Raw genomic sequence first — 20,504 nt, 5'->3', positions numbered from 1 at the left:
TTTGGAATTTTCACCCAGAGCATCCCACAAAATTCTGTTTTGGAATGCTGACCCAGAGTATCCCAAAAAATTCTGTTTTGGAATGCTCACCCAGAGTGTCCCACCAAATTCTATTTTGGAATTTTCACCCAGAGCATCCCAATAAATTCTGTTTTGGAATGCTGACCCAGAGCATCCCACAAAATTCTGTTTTGGAATTCTCACCCAGAGTGTCCCATCAAATTTTATTTTGGAATGCTGACCCAGAATGTCCCAAAATTTTCTATTTTGGAATTCTCACCCAGAGTGTCCCAAAAAAATTCTGTTTTGGAATTCTCACCCAGAGTGCCCCACCAAATTTTATTTCGGAATGCTGACCCAGCGTATCCCAAAAAATTCTATTTCAGAATTCTCACCCAGAGTATCCTGCCAAATTTTATTTTGGAATTCTCACCCAGAGCATCCCACAAAATTCTATTTTGCAATGTTGACCCGGAGTGTCCCACCAAATTCCGTTTTGGAATGCTCACCCAGAGCATCCCGAAAAATTCTATTTCAGAATTTTCACCCAGAGTGCCCCACCAAATTTTATTTTGGAATGCTCACCCAGATACTCCCAGAAAATTCTATTTCGGAATGCTGACCCAGAGCATCCCAAAAAATTCCGTTTTGGAATGCTCACTCAGAGCATCCCACCAAATTCTGTTTTGGAATGCTGACTCAGAGCATCCCAGAAGATTCTGTTTTGGAATGTTGACCCGGAGTGTCCCACCAAATTCTGTTTTGGAATGCTCACCCAGAGCATCCCACAAAATTCTGTCTTGGAATGCTGACCTAGAGCGTCCCAAAAAATTCTGTTTTGGAATTCTCACCCAGAGTGTCCCATCAAATTTTATTTTGGAATGCTGACCCAGAGCGTCCCATCAAATTCTATTTCGGAATGCTCACCCAGAGACTCCCAGGAAATTATATTTTGGAATTCTCACCCAGAGCATCCCGAAAAATTCCGTTTTGGAATGTTCACCCAGAGTGTCCCACCAAATTCTGTTTTGGAATGCTGACTCAGAGCATCCCAGAAAATTCTATTTTGGAATGTTGACCCGGAGTGCTCCACCAAATTCTGTTTTGGAATTCTCACCCAGAGCATCCCGAAAAATTCTGTTTTGGAATGCTGACCCAGAGCGTCCCACCAAATTCTGTCTTGGAATTCTCACACAGAGCATCCCAGAAAATTCTGTCTTGGAATGCTGACCCAGAGCGTCCCAAAAAATTCTATTTCAGAATTCTCACCCAGAGTGTCCCATCAAATTCTATTTCAGAATGCTCACCCAGAGACTCCCAAAAAATTCTATTTTGGAATGCTGACCCGAGCGTCCCACCAAATCCTATTTTGGAATGCTGACCCAGAGCATCCCAGAAAATCCTGGTTTGGAATGTTGACCTGGAGTATCCCACCAAATCCTATTTTGGAATGCTGACCCAGAGCATCCCACCAAATCCTGTTTTCAATCCCAACAAACGTCCTTGTTTGCATTCCTGGTTAACCGCATTCCCTCCTCCACCCCCTGCTCCGTGTTTTTTTTTTTTTTTTTTCCGGGAAGAACATTCCGTGCGGAACCCCACAATTAAATCCCAGACGGCGCTGGGGGAGAGCCTGGGACCTTTGGAAAGACCGAGTCCAAGGAATAACGACCCTCGGTCGCTTCCAAGGCGCTCCAAGCCCGTTTGACCACCCAAAACCAGGGCCGGGATCATTCCGGGAAAAGGGGGAAAAAAAAAAAATTCCCAAAAAATAAAAATCTCCACCCAGCCACTGTGGGAGCCTCCTTTCCTTTTTTTGGGAAAGGCGAAAGTTTGGAAGCAAAATAAAAAAACAAAAAACAGGGAACATTTGTGGTTCTCCACCGTCGGCTCCCACCTGATCCCGGGGGATTTGCTGCTGCTCGGATTCCGCGTGGGATTCGGGATCGTTATCCCAGAGCGGCGATTTGCTAATTAGGATCTGGATTTGGAAGGGATTAAAGCGGGATTTAGCCGAGGGAGAATCAGGCCCCACTGGATTCTCCCAAGGTTTTCTTTATTCCCGGCTGGAGTCGCCCCCAAACTCACGGGAAAGGGAAAGGAAAAGTTTGGAAACGCCGGGAGAGGGTGGGAGAGCGGAGCTGAAAGGATCTTCCATGTAAATTTCCGGAATATGTGGAGATCCCGGAATTTATTCCCGATCCTGAGCGGGTGATTTTTTCCTCCTCCAGGACCAGCGTTGCCAAAATCCAAGGAAATGAGCGATCCTGTCATTATTCCCTGGATTTCTGGGAATTAAGTGCAAATTTTGGCCTCTGGAATTCCATTCCTGCCCAAATCCGGGGCCAAAAAAAAAAAAAAAATATCCCATTTTCCATTCAGGGGAAAAAAAAAAAAAAAAAAAAAAAAAATTAAAATTCTTCCCGTGGCTTTTCCAAGGCAATTCCTCCATCTGCTGGTGGAAAAGCAACTCCCAAAAAGCTGGAATTGCTCCGGGCTGGAATTTTCCATCTTTTTTTTTTTTCTTTTTTTTTCCCCCTGACTTCCCCAAATCCCACTGGAAAAGGGAGAACATAGGATCAGGGCTGGGAATTTCTTCCCTCTGTTTCCACTTCAGGAATCGGGATGAGTTTTAGGGGCAGGATGATCCCTGTAAATTCCAAGAGTGGATTCCCAAATCCCAGGAGTGGATTCCCAAATCCCAGGAATGGATTCCCTTCATTCTGCCCACACCCTGATAATTCCAAACCCAATTATTCCCAAATTATATATTTTTTATTTTAATGGAAAATCCCATTTTTTCAAAAATCCATAAGACATTCCCGAAGATTTTTCGGATCTGATCCACAGGATTTGGAACTTTTGCTTGCAAAAAAAGGATTGAGGTGGATTTTAAAGGATTTCCACGATCCCAGTGAATATTTTATTTGGGATTTTGATGATTTTTAATGGGATAGGGATGGAAGTTGGATGAGGGAGAAGGAATTCCATGGAGAAGAAAAGAAGCAGGATTCTCCTCCTGGAATCCTTTGGATCGGGAATAAATCCACTCCTCTTCCCTCTCCAAACGGAGCTACATCCCAAATTTCCAGTGCGATTCCAAGAGCGGGACAGGAAATCCGACTTTTCCTGCCCCAATCCCACCTGGATCCCATCCTGGAATTTTTAAGGCATAAAAATTATCCCTTCCTGAAATTCCCACGGATCCGGCAGATCCCAGAGGGAAAACCCCGAATCCAATGGAAAAAAATCCTTTTTGTTGTCGGGATTCGTGATTAAACAGGGCCTGGAAAAATTGGGATTGGGATTGAAATTCCAAAGAAATCCAGAGTCTGTGTCCACACCCCCGCTTCTGATTAAACAAGGCCTTGAAAGAATTTGGACTGAAATTCCAAAGAAATCCCATTTTTGTATCCGTATTCCCACTTTTCCAGCGGTGCCATTCCGAGGATGGAGATTTAGGATTGCTCTGTGTCCGAGGGCAGAATTCCCTACTCTGGAATTCCGGGTTTCCCTGGAGCACCGATCATTCTCTTCCCAAATATTCCCATGGTTCTGGGCATCATTTCCAACCTCTCTCCCGAAGTTTTCCCACTTTTCCATGATGAGCTCTGGAATTTTGGGACTTGGTGGAGCTCATCCAGACAGAAAATTCCCTTCATTTTTCCAGGCTCGTTTCCCAGCAGGATGAGGTGGGGAAGGAAAATCGGGACAAGGAAAAGCTTGGGAAAAAAAAAAATGGGAAATCTTTTGGCGGCGATAAATCCGAGTTGGAGAAACGGCAGGAAAATAATAATAATAAAGTCAATGAAATAAAAAAGAAATCTCATTCCTGTGGATAAAGGAATGGTGGGAATTCTCCCTGCGGAGCAGATAATTCCAGGAAATCTCAAATTTGAATTATCCCAAGATTTTCCCCCTTATCCCCCAAAAAATCTGGGGTTAAATCCCTTCCAGCTGGAATTTTTTAAGCAGAAATTGCTGGAATATTCCCCCCAAAAAGCTGGGAAACGCCACTCCAAATAAAACCGCTCCATAGGAATTCTGGGGAAGGGAGGGAACATGGAAGCGGAGTGGGATTCCCAGATTTCCTCATAAAAAAAAACCAAAAAAACCAACCCAAAATGGGAAAACTTGGATAAATCTCCCAGAAAATATGAAATTCCTGGAGTTTCCTGCTGCAATCCAGGGAAAGAGGCACCGGAGAAGGAAGGAAAAATTCCCACGTGTCAAATCCGCAGGAGTCAGACCTCGGAGAATTCCATCCTTTGGGATTTTCCCAGAATTTCGACAATCCCTAAAATTCCCCATGAGGAGATGCCGAATGCCGGGAAATCCTCATCCGACTCCTCCAGCTCCTCCGGAAGAAAAAATTTGGGATGAACCCCATCCTATTCCTTTGGGAATCCTCAGCCCTGAGCATTCCCACGTTTCTCCAAACTCCTCATTCCCACTGGACATTTTCCTTCCTTATCCATCCCAAATTCCCGCTTTTCCTTCGGAGAGCCGAACCCCGCCGGCTCCGTCTCCAAACGGGAATGAATCCATGCATCCAGCGCCGTTCCACAGGAATATCCTGGAAAAGCACATCCTGCTCCGAGCGCTCCTCCCGCAGCAATTTGCCGGAGCGTTCCCAAAAAAAAAAAGAAAAAAAAAAAAGATTCCGGGAGGTCACTTCTTCTTTGCCGGAGCTTTGGAATTCCCACCGGCTTTTCCATCGGTTTTGGAGCCTCCGGATTTTCCAGCTTCGCTTTCTTTTTCCCCCTTTTTCCCTTGTTTCTTGTCGTTTGTGTCCTTTCCCTTTTCCCCCTTTTCCCCTTTTCCCTCTTTTTCCCCTTTTCCCTCTTTTTCCCCTTTCCCCCCCTTTTCTCCGTCTTTTTTTTTGGCTCCGTCCTTCCCTTCCTTCTTGGATTCTTCCTTCTGCTCCTTCTCCCCATCTTTTTTCTTGGAGCCTTTGGATCCATCCTTCTTCCCCTGAGCTTTGTCCACTTTTCCGGATACCGTGGGAATTTCTTCCTCTTTTTTTTCTTCCGCAGCCTGAGCTGTTTCCAAGGGTAGAAAGAAAAGAAAAACAGGGAAAGGGTTGATGTGGATTAAACGACCCAGGAATTGTGAAATTTCCAGGTGGAAATCTGGGATAAAGGGAAAATATTCCTACTGGGAATTTTCCCATCCAGCTGATTGCTCCTGGTGAGGGTTTTTTTTTTTTTTTGGAATGAAGAAACAGAAAATCCAAGGATTGGTGGATCCCTTTGGAAGAAACAGGAAATGGGAATCAATCCCTAAATTCCTTGGAGAACCATCTCATCCCTCACGGATTAACTCTGAGGACAAGGATTGAGTGGAAGGACAAGGATTTATTCATGGAATTGGGTTCAGCTCCACAGGGAGGCCTGGGAATTCCCAGTCTCGGGTCAGAAATCCCGGGATTCGTGGAAATTCCCGTCGCTCAACTCTCAATTTGGCATTTTGCTCATGTAGGAAATTTCTCCAACGAATTCCTAAATTCCTAAATTCCTACAGCATTGGGATTTGACTCTTCCCCACGGATTGAAGCGGCACATCCCGAATTACGGAATTGCAGTTTTTATGGAATTCCAGCTCCCGGACAGGCACAGGAAAGATGGGGAAAAAAAAAAAAGCCATCAAAAGGTGTTGAGGAATAAAAGGAAAAATCCAGGAATGGAGAAGCAGAAAATCCAAGGATTGACGGATCCCCTCGGGAAAGAGAAGAAACGGGAATCAATCCCTAAATTCCTTGGAGAACCATCTCATCCCACAAAGATTAACTCTGAGGACAAGGATTGAGTGGAAGGACAAGGATTTATTCATGGAATTGGGTTCAGCTCCACAGGGAGGCCTGGGAATTCCCAATTTCGGGTCAGAAATCCCGGGATTCGTGGAAATTCCCGTCGCTCAACTCTCAATTTGGCATTTTGCTCATGTAGGAAATTTCTCCAACGAATTCCTAAATTCCTAAATTCCTACAGCATTGGGATTTGACTCTTCCCCACGGATTGAAGCGGCACATCCCGAATTACGGAATTGCAGTTTTTATGGAATTCCAGCTCCCGGAGAGGCACAGGAAAGATGGGGAAAAAAAAAAAAGCCATCAAAAGGTGTTGAGGAATAAAAGGAAAAATCCAGGAATGGAGAAGCAGAAAATCCAAGGATTGACGGATCCCCTCGGGAAAGAGAAGAAACGGGAATCAATCCCTAAATTCCTTGGAGAACCATCTCATCCCTCACGGATTAAGTCTGAGGACAAGGATTGAGTGGAAGGACAAGGATTTATTCATGGAATTACGTTCAGCTCCACAGGGAGGCCTGGGAATTCCCAGTCTCGGGTCAGAAATCCCGGGATTTGTAGAAATCCCAGGATTTGTGGAAATTCCCGTCGCTCAACTCTTAATTTGGCATTTTGCTCATGTAGGAAATTTCTCCAAGGAATTCCTAAATTCCTAAATTCCTACAGCGTTGGGATCTGCCCTTTCCCCATGGATTGAAGTAGCACATCCCGAATTACGGAAATGCAGTTTTTTTGGAATTCCAGCTCCCGGAGAGGCACAGGAAAGACGGAAAAAAAAAAAAAGCCATCAAAAGGTGTTGAGGAATAAAAGGGAAAATCCAGGAATGGAGAAGCAGAAAATCCAAGGATTGACGGATCCCCTCGGGAAAGAGAAGAAACGGGAATCAATCCCTAAATTCCTTGGAGAACCATCTCATCCCACAAGGATTAACTCTGAGGACAAGGATTGAGTGGAAGGACAAGGATTTATTCATGGAATTGGGTTCAGCTCCAGAGGGAGGCCTGGGAATTCCCAGTCTCGGGTCAGAAATCCCGGGATTTGTGGAAATTCCCATCACTCAACTCTCAATTTGGCATTTTGCTCATGTAGGAAATTTCTTCAAGGAATTCCTAAATTCCTAAATTCCTACAGCGTTGGGATTTGCCTCTTCCCCACGGATTGAAGCAGCACATCCCGAATTACGGAAATGCAGTTTTTATGGAATTCCAGCTCCCGGAGAGGCACAGGAAAGACGGGAAAAAAAAAAAAAAGCCATCAAAAGGTGTTGAGGAATAAAAGGAAAAATCCAGGAATGGAGAAGCAGAAAATCCAAGGATTGATGGATCCCCTTGGGAAAGAGAAGAAACGGGAATCAATCCCTAAATTCCTTGGAGAACCATCTCATCCCACAAGGATTAACTCTGAGGACAAGGATTGAGTGGAAGGACAAGGATTTATTCATGGAATTGGGTTCAGCTCCAGAGGGAGGCCTGGGAATTCCCAATCTCGGGTCAGAAATCCCGGGATTCGTGGAAATTCCCGTCGCTCAACTCTCAATTTGGCATTTTGCTCCTGTAGGAAATTTCTCCAAGGAATTCCTAAATTCCTAAATTCCTACAGCGTTGGGATATGCCTCTTCCCCATGGATTGAAGCGGCACATCCCGAATCACAGAAACACCAATTTTCTGGAATTCCAGCTCCGGGAGAGGCACAGGAAAGATGGGGGGGGGGGAAAAGCCACCAAAAGGTGTTGAGGAATAAAAGGGAAAATCCAGGAATGGAGAAGCAGAAAATCCAAGGATTGACGGATCCCCTCGGGAAAGAGAAGAAACGGGAATCAATCCCTAAATTCCTTGGAGAACCATCTCATCCCACAAGGATTAACTCTGAGGACAAGGATTGAGTGGAAGGACAAGGATTTATTCATGGAATTGGGTTCAGCTCCACAGGGAGGCCTGGGAATTCCCAATTTCGGGTCAGAAACCCCGGGATTTGTGGAAATTCCCATCGCTCAACTCTTAATTTGGCATTTTGCTCGTGTAGGAAATTTCTCCAAGGAATTCCTAAATTCCTAAATTCCTACAGCATTGGGATTTGCCTCCTCCCCATGGATTGAAGCAGCACATCCTGAATTATGGAAATGCAGTTTTTATGGAATTCCAGCTCCCGGAGAGGCACAGGAAAGACGGAAAAAAAAAAAGCCATCAAAAGGTGTTGAGGAATAAAAGGGAAAATCCAGGAATGGAGAAGCAGAAAATCCAAGGATTGACGGATCCCCTCGGGAAAGAGAAGAAACGGGAATCAGTCCCTAAATTCCTTGGAGAACCATCTCATCCCTCACGGATTAACTCTGAGGACAAGGATTGAGTGGAAGGACAAGGATTTATTCATGGAATTGGGTTCAGCTCCACAGGGAGGCCTGGGAATTCCCGGTCTCGGGTCAGAAACCCCGGGATTTGTAGAAATCCCAGGATTTGTGGAAATTCCCGTCGCTCAACTCTTAATTTGGCATTTTGCTCCTGTAGGAAATTTCTCCAAGGAATTCCTAAATTCCTAAATTCCTACAGCGTTGGGATATGCCTCTTCCCCACGGATTGAAGCAGCACATCCCGAATTACGGAAATGCAGTTTTTCTGGAATTCCAGCTCCCGGAGAGGCACAGGAAAGACGGAAAAAAAAAAAGCCATCAAAAGGTGTTGAGGAATAAAAGGGAAAATCCAGGAATGGAGAAGCAGAAAATCCAAGGATTGACGGATCCCCTCGGGAAAGAGAAGAAACGGGAATCAATCCCTAAATTCCTTGGAGGACCATCTCATCCCACACGGATTAAGTCTGAGGACAAGGATTGAGTGGAAGGACAAGGATTTATTCATGGAATTGGGTTCAGCTCCACAGGGAGACCTGGGAATTCCCAATCTCGGGTCAGAAATCCCGGGATTTGTGGAAATTCCCGTCGCTCAACTCTCAATTTGGCATTTTGCTCCTGTAGGAAATTTCTCCAAGGAATTCCTAAATTCCTAAATTCCTACAGCGTTGGGATTTGCCTCTTCCCCACGGATTGAAGCGGCACATCCCGAATTACGGAAATGCAGTTTTTTTGGAATTCCAGCTCCGGGAGAGGCACAGGAAAGACGGAAAACGTCAGAAGGCGTCGGAGAAAAAAAAAAAAAAAAAAAAGGAAAAATCCAGGAACGGAGAAGCAGAAAATCCAGGGAAAAGAGAAGGCACAGGCAGGGACGGGATCATTCCCTAAATTCCTTGGAGAATCATCTCATCCTCTTCCTTCAGCACGGGCAGGGAGCGCGGAGCTCGGGCCTGGACGTGGCCGGAGAGAGGGAGGAGATTTTCGGGAGAGCCTATGGAATCAGGAAAGGAGAGTGAGAGCAGCAGGAGAAGGAACATTCCAGAGGGGGAAAAAAAACGGGAACGTGGAATTCCGAGCGCTCCCTGGGAGCTCCTGGGATCCCCCCCCCCCAACTCAAGGCCTTAATGTGGATCTGAATTCCCGCCGGGAATTTTAAGCGCGGAATTCTCCGGTGAACACCCTGACGGGAGGGGAAGGGCTGGAAATGGATGGGAAAAAAATGGGATACGGCCTCCAGTTTTCCCAGGAAAGGTTTGGAATGAATATTAGGGATTAAAAAAAAAAAAAATCCTAATTGGGAAAGCGATTCAGGATTGGGAAGTGTTGGAAGGGATCAAAAAAACCCTGGGAATTTCATGGGTTTTGTTTTTTAGTGGGATTTGGTTCAAAAGGGGATTTGATGGATTTGAGGGGATTTTCCAACCTTAACCTGGAAATGACGGAATGATTCCGACTCGAACAGACGGGAAAATTCCCACTTATCCGAAGGATTTTATCCCGATATCACGAGGGATCCCCCCCCAACCCAAGGCCCTAATGTGGATCTGAATTCCCGCTGGGAATTTTAAGCGCGGAATTCTCCGGTGAACTCCCGGACAGGAGGGGAAGGGTTGGAAATGGATGGGGGGAAAAAAATGGGATACGGCCTCCGGTTTTCCCAAGAAAGGTTTGGAATTAATATTAGGGGGAAAAAAAAATTCCTAATTGGAAAAGCGATTCAGGATTGGGAAGTGTTGGAAGGGATCAAAAAAACCCCGGGAATTTCATGGGATTTTTTAGTGGGATTTGGTTCAAAGGGGGATTTGATGGATTTGAGGGGATCTTCCAACCTTAACCTGGGAATGACGGAATGATTCCGAACCAAATCGATGGGAAAATTCCCACTTATCCGAAGGGTTTTATCCCGATATCAGGAGGGAGGGTTGATCCTGGTGGTGGCACCACGGGAGGAATTTTGGGCTCCCAGAATCCCTCCCAAAAACGGAATTACTGCCAGGAGTGTCGGAGAGCTGGTTGAGGGACTTAGTGCTCCCACAATCTCCAAAAAAAGTGGGAATTACCTCCGGGAATGTCAGTGAGGTCATTGAGGGACTTTGGACTCCCAAAATCCCAAAGCAAAGCAGGAATTATATCTGGGAATGTTGCTGAGCTCATAGAGGGACTTTGTGCTTCCAGAATCCCCAAAAAAAGCAGGAGTCACCTCCGGGAATGTCGGTGAGCTGGTTGAGCAACTTTGCACTCCCAGAATCCCAGAAAAAAAGTGGGAATTACCTCCAGGAATGTCAGTGAGCTGGCTGAGGGGCTTTGCACTCCCAGAATCCCAGAAAAAAGGCGGGAATTACCTCCAGGAATACCAGTGAGATCATTGAGGGACTTTACACTCCCAGAATCCCAGAAAAAAGGTGGGAATTACCTTCGGGAATGTTGGTGAGCTCACTGAGGGGCTTTGCTCTCCCCGAATCCCAGAGAAAAGGTGGGAATTACCTCTGGGAATGTCAGTGAGATCATTGAGGGACTTTACACTCCCAGAATCCCAGAGAAAAAGTGGGAATTACCTCCGGGAATGTCGGTGAGCTCATTGAGGGACTCTGCACTCCCAGAATCCCAGAAAAAGGCGGGAATTACCTCTGGGAATGTCGGTGATATCACTGAGGGACTTTTCACTCCCAGAATCCCAAAAAAAAGGCAGGAATTATATCTGGGAATGTCAGTGAGGTCACTGAGGGACTTTCCACTCCCAGTAAGCCCCAAAAAAGTCGGGAATTACCTCTGGGAATGTCGGTGAGCTCACTGAGGGGCTTTGCTCTCCCCGAATCCCAGAGAAAAGGCAGGAATTACCTCTGGGAATGTCAGTGAGCTCATTGAGGGACTTTACACTCCCAGAATCCCAGAAAAAAGTTGGGAATTACCTCCCGGAATATCAGTGAGGTCACTGAGGGGCTTTGCACTCCCAGAATCCCAGAAAAAATGTGGGAATTACCTCCCGGAATATCAGTGAGATCATTGAGGGGCTTTACACTCTCAGAATCCCAGAAAAAAGTGGGAATTACCTCAGGGAATGTCGGTGAGCTGGTTGAGGGACTGTGCACCCCCAGAATCCCAGAAAAAAGTCAGGAATTACCTCTGGGAATGTCGGTGATATCACTGAGGGACTTTTCACTCTCAGAATCCCAAAAAAAAAGGCAGGAATTATATCTGGGAATGTCAGTGAGGTCACTGAGGGACTTTCCACCCCCAGTAAGCCCCAAAAAAGTCGGGAATTACCTCTGGGAATGTCGGTGAGCTCGCTGAGGGACTTTGCTCTCCCAGAATCCCAGAGAAAAGGCAGGAATTACCTCCGGGAATGTCGGTGAGCTGGTTGAGGTGCTTTTCACACCCCAGAATCCCAGAGAAAAGTCGGGAATTACCTCCGGGAATGTCGGTGAGCTGGTTGAGGGACTGTGCAACCCCAGAATCCCCAGAAAAAAGGCAGGAATTATATCTGGGAATGTCGGTGAGCTCGTTGAGGGGGCTTTTCCCTCCCAGAATCCCAGAGAAAAGTCGGGAATTACCTCCGGGAATGTTGGTGAGACTCATTGAGGGGCTTTTTCACTCCCAGAATCCCAGAAAAAAAAGCGGGAATTACCTCTGGGAATGTCGGTGAGCTCATTGAGGGGCTTTTCCCTCCCAGAATCCCAGAGAAAAGTCGGGAATTACCTCCAGGAATGTCGGGGAGCTGGTTTGAGGGGTTTTTCCCTCCCAGAATCCCAGAGAAAAGTCGGGAATTACCTCTGGGAAATGTCGGTGAGGTCATTGAGGGGATTTGCACTCCCAGAATCCCAGAAAAAAGGCAGGAATTATATTTGGGAATGTCGGTGAGCTCATTGAGGGACTTTTCACTCCCAGAATCCCAGAAAAAAAGTGGGAATTACCTCTGGGAATGTCGGTGAGCTCATTGAGGGACGTTGCACTCCCCGAATCCCAGAGAAAAGTGGGAATTACCTCTGGGAATGTTGGTGAGCTGATTGAGGGACTTTGAACCCCCCAAAATCCCAGAGAAAAGGCAGGAATTATATCTGGGAATGTCGGTGAGCTGGTTAAGGGGCTTTTCCCTCCCCGAATCCCAGAGAAAAGCCGGGAATTACCTCCGGGAATGTCGGTGAGCTCATTGAGGTTCTTTGCACTCCCAAAATCCCAGAGAAAAGTGGGAATTACCTCTGGGAATGTTGGTGAGCTGGTTGAGGGACGTTGCACTCCCAGAATCCCAGAGAAAAGTCGGGAGTTACCTCCGGGAATGTCGGTGAGGTCATTGAGGGGACTTTCCCTCCCCGAATCCCAGAGAAAAGTCGGGAATTACCTCCGGGAATGTCGGTGAGCTCATTGAGGGGCTTTCACTCCCCGAATCCCAGAGAAAAGCCGGGAATTACCTCCGGGGATGTCGGTGAGCTCATTGAGGTGCTTTTCCCTCCCAAAATCCCAGAGAAAAAGTGGGAATTACCTTTGGGAATGTCGGTGAGCTCATTGAGGGGCTTTGCACCTCCCAGAATCCAGAAAAAAAAGTGGGAATTACCTCTGGGAATGTCGGTGAGCTCATTGAGGGACTGTGCACCCCCAGAATCCCAGAGAAAAGGCAGGAATTACCTCCGGGAATGTCGGTGAGCTCATTGAGGGAGTTTTCCCTCCCCGAATCCCAGAGAAAAGCCGGGAATTACCTCCGGGAATGTCGGTGAGCTGGTTGAGGTGCTTTTCCCTCCCCGAATCCCAGAGAAAAGCCGGGAATTACCTCCGGGGATGTCGGTGAGCTCGCTGAGGGGCTTTTCACTCCCAATATCCCAGAGAAAAGTCGGGAATTACCTCCGGGAATGTCGGTGAGCTGGTTGAGGTGCTTTTCCCTCCCCGAATCCCAGAGAAAAGTTGGGAATTACCTCCGGGAATGTCGGTGAGCTCATTGAGGTGCTTTTCCCTCCCAGAATCCCAGAGAAAAGTCGGGAATTACCTCCGGGAATGTCGGTGAGGTCATTGAGGGGCTTTTCCCTCCCAGAATCCCAGAGAAAAGCCGGGAATTACCTCCGGGAATGTCGGTGAGCTCATTGAGGGGCTTTGAACCCCCAAAATCCCCCCCAAAAAGTGGGAATTACCTCCGGGAATGTCGGTGAGCTCGCTGAGGGGCTTTTCCCTCCCAGAATCCCAGAGAAAAGTGGGAATTACCTCCGGGAATGTCGGTGAGGTCATTGAGGTGCTTTGCACTCCCAAAATCCCAGAGAAAAGTGGGAATTACCTTTGGGAATGTCGGTGAGCTCATTGAGGGGCTTTGCACTCCCAGAATCCCAGAAAAAAAGTGGGAATTACCTCTGGGAATGTCGGTGAGCTCATTGAGGGACTGTGCACCCCCAGAATCCCAGAAAAAAGGCAGGAATTATATCTGGGAATGTCGGTGAGATCACTGAGGGACTTTGCACTCCCAGAATCCCAGAGAAACGGTGGGAATTACCTCCGGGAATGTCGGTGAGCTCACTGAGGGACTTTTCACCCCCAGAATCCCAGAGAAAAGCCGGGAATTACCTCCGGGGATGTCGGTGAGCTCGCTGAGGTGCTTTTCCCACCCCCGAATCCCAGAGAAAATTCGGGAATTACCTCCGGGGATGTCGGTGAGCTCGCCGAGCGGCGGCACCGTGTCCAGCTTGTCGGCGTAGCTCTTGGCGGCCTTGCGCTGGGCGTAGCGCGCCTCGATCTCCTTCCGCGTGCGCGGGATGCGGCACTTGAAGATGCAGCACAGCGTGATAACTGGGAAACACGGGAAAACAGGGAATTCCGGGGGGTCACCGGGAATGAAACCGGGAATTCCCGGGGTGGGGGGGGGGGTTACCGGGAGAGGGAAACTGGGAATTGTGGGGGAGTTACCGGGAAACTGGGAATTTCAAGGGGGGTTACCGGGAAACAGGGAATTCCGAGGGGTTACTGGGGAGCTGGGAATTCTGGGGGAGTTACTGGGAAACTGGGAATTGTGGGGGAGTTACTGGGAACGGGAAATGTGGGAACTGTGGGGGAGTTACTGGAATGGGAAACTGGGAATTCCAAGGGAGTTATTGGGAATGGGGAAACCAGGAATTCCAGGAGAGTTACTGAGAACGGGGAACAAGGAATTCTGGGAGAGTTACTGGGAACAGGAAATGTGGAACTGTGGGGCAGTTACTGGAGAGGGAAACTGGGAATTCCGGGGAGAGGTATTGGGAATGGGAAACTGGGAATTCCAGGGGAGTTACTGGGAGAGGGGAAATGTGGAATTGTGGGGCAATTTACTGGAACGGGAAACTGGGAATTCCGGGAGAGGTATTGGGAATGGGAAACTGGGAATTCTGGGGGAGTTACTGGGAGAGGGAAATTTGGAATTGTGGGGGAGTTACTGGGAATGGGAAACTGGGAATTCCAGGGGAGTTACTGGGAGAGGGAAACTGGGAATTGTGGGGGAGTTACTGGGAATGGGAAATGTGGAACTGTGGGGCAGTTACTGGGAGAGGGAAACTGGGAATTCCGGGAGAGGTATTGGGAATGGGAAACCGGGAATTCTGGGGGAGTTACTGGGAGAGGGAAATGTGGAATTGTGGGGCAGTTACTGGGAATGGGAAACTGGGAATTGTGGGGGAGTTACTGGGAGAGGGAAACTGGGAATTCCAGGGGAGTTACTGGGAGAGGGAAACTGGGAATTGTGGGGCAGTTACTGGGAGAGGGAAACTGGGAATTCCAGGAGAGTTACTGAGAACGGGGAACAAGGAATTCTGGGGGAGTTACTGGGAGAGGGAAATGTGGAACTGTGGGGCAGTTACTGGGAGAGGGAAACTGGGAATTCCAGGGGAGTTACTGGGAGTGGGAAACTGGGGATTCTAGGGGAGTTATTGGGAATGGGAAACTGGGAATTCCAGGGGAGTTATTGGGAGTGGGAAACTGGGAATTCCAAGAGGGTTACTGGGAACGGGAAACTGTGAATTCCGGGAGAGTTACTGGGAGTGAGGAACAGGAAATTCCAAGGGAGTTACTGGGAACAGGAAACTGGGAATTCCAGGAGAGTTACTGGGAATGGGAAATGTGGAATTCCGGGGGAGTTACTGGGAATTGAGAGGGAGAAACAAGGCTTTAACTGGGAATGGGAAGGGGAAACATGGAATTGGGGGTGAGCTATTGGGAATGGGAAATGAGGAATTCTGGGGGTGTTACTGGGAATGGGAGAAGGAAACATGGAAATCTGGGAGATTCTGGGAATGGGAAAAGTGGAATTCTGGGGGAGTTATTGGGAATTGGAAATGTGGAATTCCAGGGGAGTTACTGGGAACGGAGAGGGAGAAACGAGGATTTAACTGGGATTGGGTAGGGGAAACATGGAATTGGGGGTGAGTTATTTGGATGGGAAACATGGAATTCTGGGGGAGTTCTTAGGAATGGCAAACAGGGAATTCCGAGGGAGTCGTTGGGAATAGGAAGTGTGGAATTCCAGGGGACTTACTGGGAATGGAAAGAGGGAAATGAGGATTTAACTGGCAATGGGAAACATGGAATTTGGGTGAGTTCCTGGGAATGGGAAAAGTGGAATTCTGGGGGAGTTATTGGGAATAGGACAGGAAAATGAGGAATTCTGGGTGGGTTACTGGGAATGGGAGCAGGAAACATGGGAATCTGGGAGAGTTCCTGGGAATGGGAGCGGGAAACAAGAGGATGTGACTGGGAATGGGAAAGACGGGAAGCTGGGGGAGTTACCGGGAATGGAGAAGGGAAATCAGGAATTCTGGGGAAAACTGGGAATGGCAGTGGGAAATATGGAATTCTGGGTGAGTTGCCGAGAATGGGAAATAAGGATTTGGGTTGGTTTTTGGGAATGGGAGAAGGAAACACGGGAATCTGGGGGGGTTATCGGGAATGGGAGGGGAAAACGAGGATTTGGTCCCTGGATCCTTGGAAAGGGCTAAGGTCAGGTTGGACAGGGTGAGGATCCAATCCCAGAATTCCAGAAAAAGAGAGGGCTGGAAATGACAGGGAATTTTTTTCCATAGGGATCCTGAGGAATTTGGGTCCAGGTGCTTCAGGAGAATTGGGAAATCCCCGGGATTATGGGGGGGGGGGGGGGAAAACAAAAACAACGCCCAAATTTTTTCCTGGTTTTGCTTTCCCAAAAATCCCTTCCTGTCGGGATTTCAAGTGTTATCCCGGGAAATAAGGGCAAAGAAAATTTGGGATTTGGATTTTCCGCCGTTTTTTTAATGGGATGATGCCACCTCGTGGAATGTGCTGGAAGCCACACTTGGATCGGGATTAGGGACTGATTCCATCGAAGTTTATTTCTTTATTATTATTACTATTACTATTACTATTACTATTATTACTATTATTTCTACTATTATTCTATTATTATTATTTAATATTATTATTTTTAAAGATGTCGTTATATGGCATATTATTAATCACATCTTACATATTTTATAATATCAAATATATCAATGCAATTATTAAAATTCGTTAATAAATTTAAGGTTATTAATGCGAATGTTAAAGATTTGTATTATTAGCATTAGCATGATTTTTGGGATTTAGGTTACTTCCCTAATTTCGGGATTTGGGATTTTGCCTGAGTTTGGAATTTAGGGATTTTGCCTGGTTGGGGAATTCTGGGATTTTGCCTGCTTTGGGAATTGGGTTATTTCTATAATTTTGGGATTTAGGGATTTGCTTGAGTTTGGGGATTTAGGTTGCTTCTATAATTCTGGAATTTAGGGGATTTTGCCTGACTTTGGAATTCTGGATTTGCCCGATTCTGGAATTCAGGATTTTTTCCATGGAATTTGAGAATTTCAATCCCCCCGCTTCCCATTGGAACAATCGGAAGCTGTAACTTCCTCCATCTGTTTATCCCAGAATTTCTGGAATCGGGAATCAGACTTGGATGATTTCTATGGATCCCCTTCCCCTCGGGATATTCTGAGTCAATTTTCCTGGATTTTTCCTCGACGCTTCCAGGTCAAAAACCCCGGAGGTTTCAAATCCCTGCTAAAACCAAGCGGAAAATCTTGGAATTCCAAATATTCCAGGGGTAGAATCCCCAAAATTCCTTCTATTGGGAGTATCCAAATGGGAGCATCCCCCTCCCCATTGGGACAAAATGGTCTGGAAGGTTCATTCCAGGCCCACTCCTGCCTAAAACATTCCATGATTCCCAAAGAATTCCATGATTCCCAAAGAATTCCATGATTCCCAAAGAATTCCATGATTCCCCAACCCAATGGCATTCTGATTCCAAACGCTTTCCCTGATTCTCAACCCAAACCATTCCACGATTCCCAACCCAAAGCATTCCATGATTCCCAAATAATTCCGTAATTTCCAAACCAAAGCATTCCACCATTCCCACCCCAAGCATTCCCTGAATTTCCCACCAAAAAGATTCCAAAATTCCCAACCCAAAGCATTTCCACAATACCCAACCCACAGCGTTCCATAATTCCCATCCAAAACATTCCCTGATTCCCAACCAAGGCATTCCATGATTCCCAAAGCATTCCCTAATTCCCAGCCGAAAGCATTCCATGATTCCCAAAGAATTCCATAGTTTCCAAACCAAAGCATTCCCTGATTCCCACCCCAAACATTCCATGATTCCCAAAGCATTCCCCGATTCCCAACCCAAAGAGTTCCACGATTCCCAACCCAAAACATTCCCTGATTCCCAACTTACTCCATAATTCCCAACCTGAAGCATTCCATGATTCCAAAAGCATTCCCTGATTCCCCAACCATTCCATGTTTCCCAAAACATTCCATAATTCCAACCCAAAGCATTCCCTGATTCCCAAAGCTTTCCCTGATTCCGACCCCAAACATTCCATGATTCCCAATTCCCAACCCAAAGAATTCCACGATTCCCAAACCAAAACATTCCATGATTCCAAAAGCATTCCCTGATTCCCCAAACATTCCATGTTTCCCAAAACATTCCGTAATTCCAACCCAAAGCATTCCCTGATTCCCAACCCAAAGAGTTCCACGATTCCCAAACCGAAACATTCCCCGATTCCCAAAACATTCCGTAATTCTGACCCAAAGCATTCCCTGATTCCCAACCCAAAGCATTCCACGATTCCAAAAGCATTCCCTGATTCCCCAAACATTCCATGATTCCCAAAACATTCCGTAATTCCAACCCAAAGCATTCCCTGATTCCCAAAGCTTTCCATGATTCCGACCCCAAACATTCCCAGATTCCCAATTCCCAACCCAAAGAATTCCACAATTCCCAAACTAAAACATTCCCTGATTCCCAACTTACTCCCAACCCAAAGAATTCCATGATTCCAAAAGCATTCCCTGATTCCCCAAACATTCCCCGATTCCCAAAACATTCCGTAATTCCAACCCAAAGCGTTCTCTGATTCCCAACCCAAAGAGTTCCACGATTCCCAAACTGAAACATTCCCCAATTCCCAAAACATTCCATAATTCTGACCCAAAGCATTCCCTGATTCCCCAAACATTCCATGATTCCCAAAACATTCCGTAATTCCAACCCAAAGCATTCCCTGATTCCCAAAGCTTTCCATGATTCTGACCCCAAACATTCCATGATTCCCAATTCCCAACCCAAAGAATTCCACAATTCCCAAACCAAAACATTCCCTGATTCCCAACTTACTCCGTAATTCCCAAACCGAAGAATTCCATGATTCCAAAAGCATTCCCTGATTCCCAACCCAAAGAGTTCCACGATTCCCAAACCGAAACATTCCCCGATTCCCAAAACATTCCATAATTCCGACCCAAAGCATTCCCTGATTTCCGACCCAAAGCATTCCCTGATTCCCAACCCAAAGCATTCCACGATTCCAAAAGCATTCCCTGATTCCCCAAACATTCCATGATTCCCAAAACGTTCCATAACTCCAACCCAAAGCATCCCACGATTCCCAAAGCATCCCCAGATTCCCAACCCCCAAGAATTCCACGATTCCCTGCACCACGGAATTCCCAGGAATTCCCCGGAGCGCCGCTCCGACCCGGCTCGGGGGGAAAATTCCCATCCCCGGAATTTCCCGGCGCGAACCCGCGGCGATTCCCGCCGGGCGCTCCCTCCACGCCCGTCCCCGGGGAGCTTTTCCCGAGGGAATTTTTTTGGAATTTCCGGGAATGTTTTTTGGGAATTCCCGGGAATCCCGGGACTCACTGATGGACAGGACGAAGAGCGCGAAGATCCCGACCACCTGCCAGAGGCGCAGCCCCCAGATCACCACGGTCTCCGACGTCACCGGATCCGGCTTCTTCTTGGGAGGCGCCGTGGTGGCCTGGGAGAGACGGAGATTAATTAACGGATTAATCAATTAATCGATTAATCAATTAATCAACAAACAGATTCCTCACTTTCGGAGTTAAACAGAGAGATATCCCGATTTTAGGCGGATTTAAAGGATCGGGGAATTTTCGCTCGTTTGTTGGAATTCGGTTGGGAGAAGGGAGGAGTTTTTTTTAAAGAAGGGTATTTTATAAATTATAATTTTTTTAAAATTAAGAATTTTAAGAGTTCCTTTTTTTTTTTTTTTTTAAATAGGAAGAATTTTTAAAAGAAGAATTTCTTAATACGACGAATTTATAAATGGGGATTTTAATTATTATTTTTTAAATAATTTTTTAAAGAAGAATTTTTAAAGAAGAATTTCTTAAAATGATGAATTTTTAAATGGGAATTTAAAATTTTTTTTTTTTAAGTAATAATTTTTTAAAGAAGACTTTTTAAAAAGAAGAATTTCTTAGAACTATGAATTTTTAAATGGGAATTTTAATTATTATTTTTTTAAAATAATAATTTTTTAAAGAAGAATTTAAAAAAAAGAATTTCTTAAAACAACGAATTTTTAAATGGGAATTTTAATTATTTGTCTTTAAATAATATTTTTTTAAAGAAGAATTTCTTAAAACGATGAAATTTTAAATAGGGATTTTAATTATGATTTTTAAAAAATAATAATTTTTAAAAGAAGAATTTCTTAAAATGATGAAATTTTAAATGGGATTTTTAATTACTGTTTTTCTGATAATATTTTTAAAGAAGAATTTTTAAATAAGAATTTCTTAAAATGATGAATTTTTAATAGGAACTTGAATTATTATTTTTAAATAATAATTTTTTAAAGAAGAATTTCTTAAAATGACGAATTTTTAAATGGGAATTTTAATTATATTATTTTTTAAAATAATAATTTTTTAAAGAAGAATTTTTAAAGGAAGAAATTTCTTAAAATGATGAAATTTTAAATGGGAATTTTAATTATTTGTTTTTAAAGAATTTTTTTAAAAGATGAATTTCTTAAACGATGAATTTTTAAATAGGGATTTTAAT

At 45.6% G+C, this 20,504-nt stretch overlaps 1 protein-coding gene across 1 annotated transcript; it reads right to left on the bottom strand.

Annotated features, from left to right (window-relative positions):
* Window positions 1-1,970: 1,970 nt before the first annotated feature.
* On the bottom strand, window positions 1,971-19,470 carry TMIE (transmembrane inner ear; the record flags this gene model as incomplete). Its single annotated transcript, XM_040063775.1, has 4 exons — window positions 1,971-1,981; window positions 4,875-5,042; window positions 13,769-13,918; window positions 19,335-19,470. Coding segments are annotated over 4 exons (465 nt in total), but the record flags the coding sequence as incomplete, so codon positions are not given.
* Window positions 19,471-20,504: the final 1,034 nt, after the last annotated feature.

Source organism: Hirundo rustica, chromosome 1 (assembly GCF_015227805.2).
Source record: "Hirundo rustica isolate bHirRus1 chromosome 1, bHirRus1.pri.v3, whole genome shotgun sequence".
Classification (NCBI taxonomy): Eukaryota; Metazoa; Chordata; class Aves; order Passeriformes; family Hirundinidae; genus Hirundo; species Hirundo rustica.
The sequence above is the reverse complement of the archived record's forward strand: the minus strand, read 5'-3'. Positions and strand labels throughout refer to the sequence as shown.